Here is an 11838-nt window from a genome sequence, read left to right as displayed (position 1 = left end):
ACTTCGAGGCGCAAATGCGAGCCGATCTCCCCGTTAAAAAGTCTCGCCACAGAGAGCAACAGTCCTACAAACAGTACAAATATTCAGTCACTACACATCACTCACTTCACTTCTGAGATATAGATGGCAGCACTGAAAAATCATACAAAACACTAGATACGCACTCAGACTGTTAGGTACACGCACTTACAACTCCGGGCAACAGAGAACGAACCACCGAAGGAAAAGTGTTCCATTGAGAAATCGACTTAACAAAATATTTGGGCTTACCAATGCTAAAATAAGCATTTAAGGAGGCGAGATATCTCGTTAATTTTCCGCTAAAAGGATGTACGACAGTAAATCTCTATAATTTTATGGGAAATGTATTCATGACCACCAAAGCTCTTGAAAACCAAAAAACTTAAATTTTCCTAAGTTCAAAGCAACTAAAAATGTATAAGATGTAGAGAATCACTTGATGGAATCGGGGCCTTCGTGATGTTCATTTCTCCCTCTCCGGTAAAAAGGAGAAAATCACGAAGGCCCCGATAGAGTGCAAGGTACCTGTCTGGAATAATTGAAAATGTTTATAAAATCAGAATGAAACACATGCACTCTACATCAGGGCCGTAACTAGGATTTTTGCCGCCCCCACAACTTTAAAATTCGATACTTTTGTAATGATGGTCTTTATTCCCATGTAAAATTTCTGCCACCCCTAAAGTTTGTCGCACGCCTCTTCAGTTAAAGCCTTGCTCTACATACGGGATATAGATTGAAAAGACGCTCTTAATCCTCGTATATACGTGACGTTCGATAACCCACGTCCTTTCCCCAATTTCGTTGACTCTGTTTGGATGTTTTTCAAGATGAAAACAAAACGAACACGTATTAAGGCGGCTCAACACCCGTAGCCGTTATTTGCGCCAGTTTCGACAAAATTACCAATTACGTTTGAAAGTGCTAAAAAATTGATAATGGGCTTCAAAAATAAGGGGGCTACCACAGGTCGCAGTGAATTAATATGTATTTTACGAAAAAACATTGATGGCAAATTGTGAGGTGATTACAAAAAACGTATACAATAGTCATGATTATCGCGTCGTAATTAATAAATTATGAAAATTAACTTCTCCCACGACTCAGTTAAGATTATGAATTCGAGTAATCTTCGTTGCAGACACGGGAAAAATTTTTTTTTTCATAAAATGTTGGGAGACGGATGTACACCTGCAAAAAAAAAAAGTTGCTCAAATATGTGAGATGAGCGTTCAAGAAAAACATGAAAATAAGGAAATGCTTCTGAGAAATAGGAGTCATATGTAATATGACCATATTTCCCGGGACATTCCCGTAATTTTGAACCTCCTCCTCCTAACCACAACATAGAACATGTCCAGAGGCCTCTGCACTGTTTGCCATAAACGTCATTCAGACTACCTAGCAAGTTTGCCACATTTTGAAAGACAGCATCCTATTTCATTTCTTCTTATTTTGGCGCAGAATCTTCCAGATTGACTCACAAACACCGCGTAGTGATTGGATGTAGGGGATTGAAATCGCCAATTCTGAACCCGATCATTTCTTTTCCTCACAACGATGATACTGACACGAGCAGGGAATTTTTTTCCCCTGAATATTCTGAGGGAAAATGGACTACTTACTGACGTCACAAGCAGACTGCGGAGGCCTATGACCCGCCGCTCTGTCTCAACAAAGATTATAAGCAACCATTCCTGACTTTTTCATAAAAATGAGTCATTTCCGCACGTATTTTCAGGGAATGATAATTCAAGTATCATTCTTTACTGGAATCAGGATAGAAATTATTTTTCTAATTTTATAAATTATAATACTTGAAAATTAATTAATTATGATACTTATATAAATTATATACTACTGTAATTATGACTTTAGATATGGGCATTCATCTCACATTCTTGTCATGCTTGAAAGTTTTTTATCACCGGGTCCCGCACTTACAGTAATGATGATTCCTTTCACAAATTTTGGAAACGTGTTTTCATCTGGAAGGAAATAATTCCGGATCTTTCTGAGTTTTCATCACTTTTGGAATTGGACGGCTTTCATATAAAAGGAACCAAACACGCCATTAAATCAAAACTGAGAAAAAAGCTATTTAAAGTTATCTTCAATTCAGTTATCTCTTCAGTTTGGTAGTTGGTTCAAGTGCACACAGGCGGCATCACAGCCTATATGTCACTTGGTTCTATTTAGATTTTAAAAAAATCCCACCTCTCTTTTTCAATACTTCAGATGTCTCTCGGTATATCTCAAAAATGTTAAAAATGTCGCTTTTGGTACCTTTTATATAAAAGCCGCCCAACATTTATTCTGAATTTTCATGGACCTAGAATTATTTCTTCCATATATATTTAATCTGAATTTTCATATTTCCCTCTCCCGCAGAACACACACACATTCTCCCAATATAAAATTCGGGGCTAAGGGGCCCCGAAATTATCAAGATGCCTCTGGCCCCACCATTATTTTCGCACCGGGCCTCGCGTCTGATAAGGGCGGTAGAAATTTTCCTAACCTCAAAGCAACTAAAAGGCTTGAGAGAACTTTTATTAGAAATATTTTTAGGGGGGGGGGGGGATTATAATATCGATTTTATGCTTTAAAATATTTCATGACTTTTTATATAAAAAAAGATATGAAAATTATAAATATACATTAGACCAGTGATTCCCAACGTGGGCGTTAACGCCCCCTGGGGGTGACGGAATGTTCCAGGGAGACGGTAGAAACTACGGGTATAGCATAGGATTCTATGGGTTAAATTGCTTGGGGGGCGCTGGGAGAAAAAAATTTCTGAAGAAGGGGGCGATGGGACAAAAAAGGTTGGGAAACTATGCCTTAGACCATAGTTTCCCAAACTTTTTGTTCCATCGCCCCCTTCTTCAGAGAAATTTTTCGCTCATCGCCTCCCAACTCAAGCCAACCCATAGGATCCTATGTTATACCCGTGGCTTCTATCGCCCCCTCGGATCTTTCCATCGCCCACTTTGGGAAACTATGCCTTAGACCATGATTGGTCCGAGCCGGGGTTCCACTGCGTAATAATATAAAAATTTGGTGTGTTTAAATTTTTCACGTCTATATTCCGTGACCATATGACTGTATTAATTGCCATATTATTTTGGCATTACCATAATTTCCTGTGATTTTCTGCTCTCCAGTCGTCTTTTTTTTTTTTTTTTTATAAAAACGCCCAATTAATTATTATGGGGCTTACTTGAGCTTTAATTTTTCACTAAAATCAAAGATTACGATAGTTATGATTAAGGCTAGGATTTTTATGGCGAAAATATGAAACGACGTTGCATGGAAAAACTGGGCATTTTTATAAAACGAAGTCAGAAAGGCCGAAATTACGGAAAAATAAGGGAATGTTCTCCGAGAAACGTGGTCATATGGTCACCCTACAAATCCCCTTGTTTTATGTGTTTTATTGGACACAGGTACTAAAGCACGTATACATTAGCGAGCAAAACACGCAAGGTAAAACCAGAGGTATACACCCGGAAAGGGGGGGGGGTTCTCAGGGATCCCGTGCCCCCACCCCAAGCCAACCAAAACTTAAAAAACTAAAACTTAACAAAAAAAATGTAATATTTCGTTTAAAAAATTGAGAAATGTTGAAAATAAAAAACATTCATATACTGAATGCTATATTAACCAATTTCTGTTAATTTAAATGCTTTTTGAAGGGTGGTAAACTCAACATTTCTGGGAAGAAATTTTTGTGTGTCCCCCAAAAGGCTTGGGGGTTCGTCGTTAACAAATTACTGAACAACGGATCACGAATGCTTACATTACATGATCCACTCCTTTAAGTATTGTCTTTATAACATTCAGCTAATTCTTCGTTTTAGTGAATTCGTTTAGTGTTTTTCTGAGTCCTTTTCATAAAATCCTAGATCAAGCTGGTTAGATTAGTATTTGCAGCCATGCTTGCAACTTTTGCTGTTGTATTCCGAGAATATCAACGGTGATGACGGTGATTATTCATCAAAACGTGTAAATGTAGGGGAGGGGGGAAACACACACACAAACACTCATATCAGTGAAGAGATATATGTTATATCCGCGTTTCTCAACCTTACTGAATCACAGAGCTTAGTGTTTAACTTATATGTTACAGTTTTGCTGGAAGTTTACTTTGGTAGGTATACTTATTGTTTCAATTGTGGATTATAAATTATATAATTAAATCAATTTATTAATTAATGGTTGTTTGACTTCTGAAATGTTTGGGAATTGCGGGGAAACTTGGGGGACAGCATTTAATACTAGTTTCGCCAAAGACGGAAGATTTTTGCGGTGATTTTAGCAGTAATTGGCAACTTTTCTCACCTTGGGCATCATTTTTGTCGATGTCTCGTATTTTACCGCATTGGGTGAGCCGACCAGACGTCTGTATTTTCCGGCACATCCCCGTATTTTCACGTTAGTCATCCCGACTTTTTTTTTTTTGCAAAAATGTCTAGTTTTTCACGTATTTTCGACGAATTCAACTTGAATTTTATTCTTTAGTGCAGCGGTTCTCAACCGGTGCTCCGCGGCAGCTCGAGAAAAATAAAAAAAAAACCAGTAAATTTGAAAAAAATATATATAGATATTTCAAATAACATAAATCAAAAGAAGGAGATTTTCTTTCATATCAACCAATTATCTTCTCTCAGTTGGTAGCCATAAAACAAAAATAATGTACTAGATGAATAAATAAAAAATAGACCTACGGTGCTCTGCCATAGAAATTGCAGATCAGAAAGGGCTCCGCGGGTCTAAAAAGGCTGAGAACCGCTGCTCTTTAGTGAAATAGATATTAAAATTATTTTTCCAAACCTATTAATTACTTGTGATGATAATAATGACCGATACAAACGACGTAGAAATGGCATACTTTTGTCGACGTAGTTCGACAGAGATTCCGAGGGAAATTTGAATTGATTCAAAAGAGACTAATTATCGTTCAAAATATTCTCCTTCGAAACGAAATGCTGCAAAACTTAGAGTAAAACTATTTTAGAGAAAAAAAGAGAATATTGGGCGTTTATTGAGTGAATACATTTTTACTATATCGTTTCATATCGGACACGTAAAAATTTCCGACGTCTTTCCGGCTTTCGGTATTCATCCGACGTCGAACGGGTATCGGTACGATATCCTAACGATGCCGTTGTGCTATTGGGATATGGACATTCTTCCCACATATTTGTCATGTTGAACGTTTTCTTCCCCCTGACAATTCATTTTAATTCTCTGCGATATGATTTTCGGTATTGCTTCATTACCCACCACTGGCAATTTCTCGGCGATATTAGCAGTAATTGGGAACTCTTCGTACCTTTGGCACCAAATGTCGCATACTTTGGCGAAAAATAGCAATATCTCGTATTTTGGAATCCTAATTTCCTGTAGTATGGTCAGTTAAAATATAAGAAACTAATTTCTTCCAATAGATGTAGGCTGACCATATTTCCTCGAGAGAAATACGGGACATCTGGTTTCCAAATACGGGACATCGCCAATTATCGCCAAAAACGACGCCAAAACCAAAGTTGCCAAATATTGTTGAAATTACGGAAAAATCACAATGGCGGGAAATGATGCATTACTGCGAATTGCAGTGGATTAAAGTGTATTCCACGAAAAAAAAACGTTTACCAAGGCAAATGTGGGAGATTAATATCCCATATATAGTTGTAACTATCATAAAATAATTTGAGTTGAAAAATAATTTCAATCTTCGACTTCAATAAAGAATAAAAATTCAAATAGGCTTCGTGTAAAATACGGGAAAAACCGGGACACTTTTGCCAAAAAGTCGGGACGACCAAAAAAAGAGAAAATACCGGGACTGTCCCGGGAAATACTGGACGTATGGTCACCCTAGATAGATGGCAAAAAGTTTCAAGGGAAATTTTTTTTTTTTTTTTTATCGTCAGGGTTTTTCCCCCGGTCAAAGTCGTCCGTAATGCATTAAAGGTAATGGCGTTTATCTGAATTTCATCTGTGATTTCTTTGCCCGATTATTTTGTTTACAGTGAATTTATTGTCGCGATGGGGAATCAGTAAGCTTGTGAATAAAGTTAAAACAAAATTTCTTTAGTAGAAAATGATCAGCGTTAATTCTCGCATGATTTGTAGAAGATAATCGGGTTTTTTTTTTCAAATTTTTTGTGGGAATCATCATTGAATGATATGAACGTGAGTTGCCTTGCACTAATTTTCATTGCGCTTGCTTTCGTCGAGTGCGTCGACGACGAATCGACGTCCGGCGGCCACTGCACCAAAGAGAAATGTGCCAACGAATACTTGCCACACGCGCCGCTAGTGCGATGCGACCACTTGCCGATAGAATTCCTGACGTGCGATGATCCGATCGATCTGAAGAACAACGAGACGGCAAAACAGGAACTCGGTTACGGTTGCACGAAGTTCGGTGGCCAACGTTACGAGGAAGTGGAGCTGACGGCCGTCAATTGTACTGTCCTCCTGGGCATCGAGTGTCACGGTGACAGGTCGTTCTTCAAGCCTGGCTTCCCCTGTATTAAATACTCTGGTCACTACTTTGCGACGACTCTGTTGTACTCCGTTCTTCTCGGGTTCCTCGGCATGGACCGTTTTTGCCTCGGCCATACTGGCACTGCAGTTGGCAAGCTCTTGACTCTAGGTGGTGTTGGCATATGGTGGATTGTGGATATCGTTCTGTTGGTGACGGGTAATCTCATGCCAGAGGATGGTAGCAACTGGGTTCCATATGCTTGATTGATCGTTTCACATTTTTTTCGTTGTCAAAAAAAAGTATGATTCTTCTAGTTGTTGTAGTGGAAGGTTCGACTGATCTTGTTGTATAAATTATGTATTAGTCTGTTAAATTGTTATTTGTACGCAGTGAAAATCCTATATGATGATGGCTAGTGAGTGTTTGACAAATCCCAGGTTGCCATGGCGACTAGAAAATTCATATTCATGCTTAATTTTTTTTTCATGTATGATGAATGAATTGAAGCCTTAGTACACAGCAAAGTTATCGGAAATTATGTCAGCTAGCACTGACATAAGTCCTGGACAAGTTAAAGAATACGTTATTTTGGACCGATTTTTTTTCGGGGGGGGGGGGGGAAGGGAAGAAATGCTTAATGACTACAAAATTTTGCTGACCGATTTATCCCTGCTCTATAAATGATTAATGATGTTACTATTTGGTCCTACATGCACTTGCCATAATTACAGTTAATACAGTCGACGCACTATAATGACCCCCATCATTCAATTGTAAACGGTCATCCCTAAAGCAGAATGCTTCGCATTGTTCTGTAATGACCCCTCGGCTAACTGAAAATGTTCTGCAGTAAAAATTCCTATAATAGTGTTTTTGACATTTTTCTTAAAATTCTTCAAGATTGTTACGGAAAAATAAGGGAATGTTCTCCGAGAAACGTGGTCATATAGTCACCCTACAAATCCCCTTGTTTTATGTGTTTTATTGGACGCAGGTACTAAAGCACGTATACATTAGCGAGCAAAACATGTAAGGTAAAAGGGTCTCAGGGATCCCGTGCCCCCTCCCCAAGCCAACCAAAACTTAAAAAACTAAAACTTAACAAAAAAAATGTAATATTTCGTTTAAAAAATTGAGAAATGTTGAAAATAAAAAACATTTATATACTGAGAATGCTATATTAACCAATTTCTGTTAATTTAAATGCTTTTTGAAGGGTGGTAAACTCAACATTTCTGGGAAGAAATTTTTGTGTGTCCCCCAAAAGGCTTGGGGGTTCATCGTTAACAAATTACTGAACAACGGATCACGAATGCTTACATTACAGGATCCACATAATCGGTGATGTATACGCCGATTTCAGCATATTCTGCTTTGGAGGTGGTCATTATATTGGAAGATAAAAGTTTTGGATATTTCTTATATGAAAGCATTTGGTACTCATTCTACTGGTAATAGCAATAAAATGGTTGGTGTAATGTGGGGGGGAGGGGTCTTTATTAGGGCTACAACTAGGAAGGAGCAGGCGGGTCTGGTGCCCAGGCACTATCAGGGGATGAGCTTGCCTCGGCTGATAGAGTATCTAGTTGTGGCTCTGGTTATATAACAAGCGTTAACTGTACATTTTATGTATGCAACAAATAGCCTTTATAATACATCTCTACTGTCCCTTGAGTATCATTATGGTGACAAATATTATATTTCTGGTCGCCATAGTGATCTGATTCCTGGGATTTGTCTCCACCTGTGTTACGGACCATGTCTGAAGTCTTTTCAAAGCAGCCATTGTGCAAGTGTCTTTAGCCATTGTGGTGGTCATAGTGATGGACTGTCATCACGAGAACCGGGGTCAAACCCCACTAATGCCATAGTGGTGGCCGGATGAAGCTGGTTTTATGTGGTTCCCAACTTCGAGGCGGAAATGCAAGCCACTTTCTCTCATAAAAAAAAGTTTTCCATAGAGAGCAACAGTATTAATAATCATCATTATACTTCACTCACAATTCCAAATATAGATGACAGCACTAAAAATTCACAAATTCACAAAGACTAAATACATACTCAGACTGGTAAGTACACACACTTTGTTCTAGAGTCTGCCTCATGGCTGAGCTTGGAGAGATATCGGCAACAGAATAAGTCTGGTGACACGGTCCTGGTATTCATTCATTCTTGTCCAAGTGTCTGGGAAATACACGAACCAGCTTCTATCGAAAGACACTAGATAAGAGTTAAAATATTCCCCCCACCCAATAAGTGAACTCATAGGCTATGTCTGTAGCTTTAACTCCCCACCCCCCTCCATCCAGTCGATCCCCCCCCCCCTGAAAAGAAAATATTTCCTATATTGGGAAATATTGCATTCGATTTTAGTATTTGTAACATTTTCAGGAAATGCTTGATTTGGAAGAGTAAAGAAACGTTTGCCCAATATATTCTCAATATATTCTCTATTTTTTTGTAAGAAAGAACTTACAAAAAAAAAAACAATTACACTAAAAAAATATGAAATTCCTAATGCATTTTGACACGCTATGGGTGCTACCTTCAGAAGATAAATATAACCACTCACCCTGGCCTGGGATCCCACTTGCGTACCAAACCTTAAATCCCTTTTGCTCATCAGAAAAAATATGTATGTTCAAGTACCCCAAAGCAGAATGTATCGAAATCTGTGACATAGGTTGTAGAACAATCAGTGTTGCTGCAGGAACAATTTGCAAGAATTTTAAGAAATGTTGTGGGAAACACTATTATGGGAATTTTTTCACCGCAGGAAAATTTCCAGTTAGTCAGCCGAAGGCTTGTTGCCGAACAATGCAAAACTTTCTGCTTTGGGGTTCAAGTCAAACTTCAATGGGCAGAATGAAGCTGATAGCCTGCATTAAGCCTAATGCAACGTTCTGATTGCCACCGATTCAAAATTTGTGAAGTTTTTCACAAATCAAAGTGTACGGTTGATGTAGACTTTTACAAAGGCACATATATTCATGTTTTCAAAAATATATTAGGAAACAATAATAAAGAAACACCACCACCAATTTCAGTGCCGGTGCTCAGATTCATTACTAGCTGGATTATATTTTTTAAAAATTGAATAGATTAATCGAATAGCTTTTATTTAATCAGAACATTGCATTGGACTTACGTGCAAACTCTTAACTTCATTCTGACTATAACATTTCATTTGTGCAGACATATCTTTTCCACTGAGCAATCGGGAGTTAAGATTTGTAGCCAATCCTAGTCAGGGTGATAGTGGTTATATACATTCTCTGAAGATGGCACCCATAGTGTGTCAAAATATATCAGGAATTACATTTTTTTATTTGTTTGTTTACCTTTATTGTAGGTTCCTGCAGAGAAAATACTTGATTTAATGAACTTAAACACAGGATATCATGAATATGCTCAGAAGCAGAGATGGACTTTAATGTCTGGGTGTTATGACATAATGATGTCAGTAAATACAGTCAAACCATAATTTAATGCCACTATTTATTTCCCAGCATACGACACTATAACAATGTATTTTGGCTTTACATTGAGTCACAGTAAATCCCTAGATTACACATATTAACTTGTGTGATCGCTAGAAATGGGAGATTTGTTCACTACAAATTTCTGACGCTAAGCTGGGTTGGCCGACATCAGGAGGAAGGAATGTGTGACGGGTTAGACTGTATATGTTACCGCTAAAGGTCGAAAGCTGTTAGTGTGCACATTACCTAGCTAATCTGCACATTAACTGATTTGATACCTAGATAATCTGTAGAATAACTGATTTCTGCCCTATATGTTACCGCTAAATGGCAGAAATCAGTTATTCTACAGATTATCTAGGTATCAAATCAGTTAACCTGTAGATTAGCTAGGTAATCGGCACATTAACGACTTTCGAGCTTTAGGTCTTTCTCAGGCATCTTTGATGTCAAAGTCAGAGATATGGAAGTGTCCCATGATCCCTGGCCATGCCACGAATGTGCTGCAATCTCATCAATATTAATGGTAGTAATGAAATAAAATATTTACACCCTCTCATTGTGTGTGTGTTATATTTCATTTGTGTCAATTTCTTTTTTTCAGGTACATTTAAGGAAGATTTATGTTATCATTCAGGACATTCCCTTCAAAACTAAAAAGTCTTGACGTCCATTTCATACATTGCTCTGCCAAGATGCCGAAAAGTAAAAAACAAAATGCAAAAGACAAAAGTGAATCGTCTAAACAGGTATGACTTAATTTAAGTATTAAAATAATGTGGTAGAATATGTCTGGGTCCACACATATTTTGCAACGATAAAAGAAGGCAAATATTTAAATTTGTTCAAAGTTTAAGAAAACATATAATTATTAGTAAAAATTTAGAAAAGTGTCAAGAAAAGAGATGGAAATTCAGAGGGAGCCGAAATAAAAAAAGGGGTAAGAATGGTACAAAAATTCAGAAAAGGCATTGATTTGACTATTCAAATTGTCATTGACTTTTACATAGTATCACATTTTTGTTGATGTCCTAAAACATGGGCATGACGCATCAAATATATCGCAATACGTCACAGACTTATTGATTAGATTGGTTTGTCAAAAACCTTTTTTTCGTCTGTGGCCCCTTTCGAACCATATTTTTTTGCATGCCCCGTTTTATCCAGGACCCTCTTCCCCCCCATGAAGGAAAGCCATCCTACTTATTTGATTTTTTTAAGTAAATTGATAATGAACAAAATTTTCATTTGTAGTGTTGACGCTTGACTTTATTCAGTGAGGGCTCTATGCAGTGTTCTCTCAACACCATTAGCCCTAGTACAAAATGTTCTGAGACTCCACCCTTAGCCCAAAGTAGCAGCATCTCAACATCAAAAAGTAACAGCTTAAATATTTACTTATTCTCACAAATCATAGTGCCAGATCTCATCACGTAGCTCCCCTCCCCCCACACACACACACTATTGATAGGCCCAAAGCCATGATCGAATGAGCCCATACATTTAGATGGCCCTGGTTCTGTGCAGTCATTTAAACAGTATTGAGAGGGTGCCCACTTGGCTAGAAGTACTGTTATACTGATTTGTGCATACTCTCAAAAATTATAGTATTAGATGTATCCTACTAATCTTATACATTAGAGGCCCCCAGGGCTGTGTTTGATTGGGCTCATGCGTTGAGACACTCTAATTCAATGGTTAGTTTTATTTCATTCCGAAAAATTAGTCACTCTTTCCCCCACCATATTTCACTTAAAAACTTCATTTATTTGCAGCTGAATTATTTTTCTCTGCTGTTTGTGTACCCTCCTTAGCAGCCTGTTATGGCTCCCCTTC

The 11838-nt window shown here is 37.9% G+C and overlaps 1 protein-coding gene across 1 annotated transcript; it reads left to right on the top strand.

Annotated features, from left to right (window-relative positions):
- The first annotated feature begins 6083 nt into the window (after positions 1-6083).
- Positions 6084-10745, top strand: amrt (TM2 domain-containing protein 2 amaretto). The gene is made up of 2 exons (XM_089243217.1): positions 6084-6819; positions 10607-10745. The coding sequence occupies exon 1, from the start codon at positions 6217-6219 to the stop codon at positions 6781-6783; it is 567 nt and encodes a 188-aa protein (XP_089099343.1). The 5' UTR covers positions 6084-6216; the 3' UTR covers positions 6784-6819; positions 10607-10745.
- The last annotated feature ends 1093 nt before the right edge of the window (positions 10746-11838 follow it).

This window comes from Pholcus phalangioides, unplaced genomic scaffold, assembly GCF_987345545.1.
Source record: "Pholcus phalangioides strain wild (caught in Gottingen) unplaced genomic scaffold, Ppha-v1.0 ptg000003l_1, whole genome shotgun sequence".
NCBI classification, from domain to species: domain Eukaryota; kingdom Metazoa; phylum Arthropoda; class Arachnida; order Araneae; family Pholcidae; genus Pholcus; species Pholcus phalangioides.
Note: the sequence above shows the minus strand (reverse complement) of the source record. Positions and strands in the feature narration are given on the sequence as shown.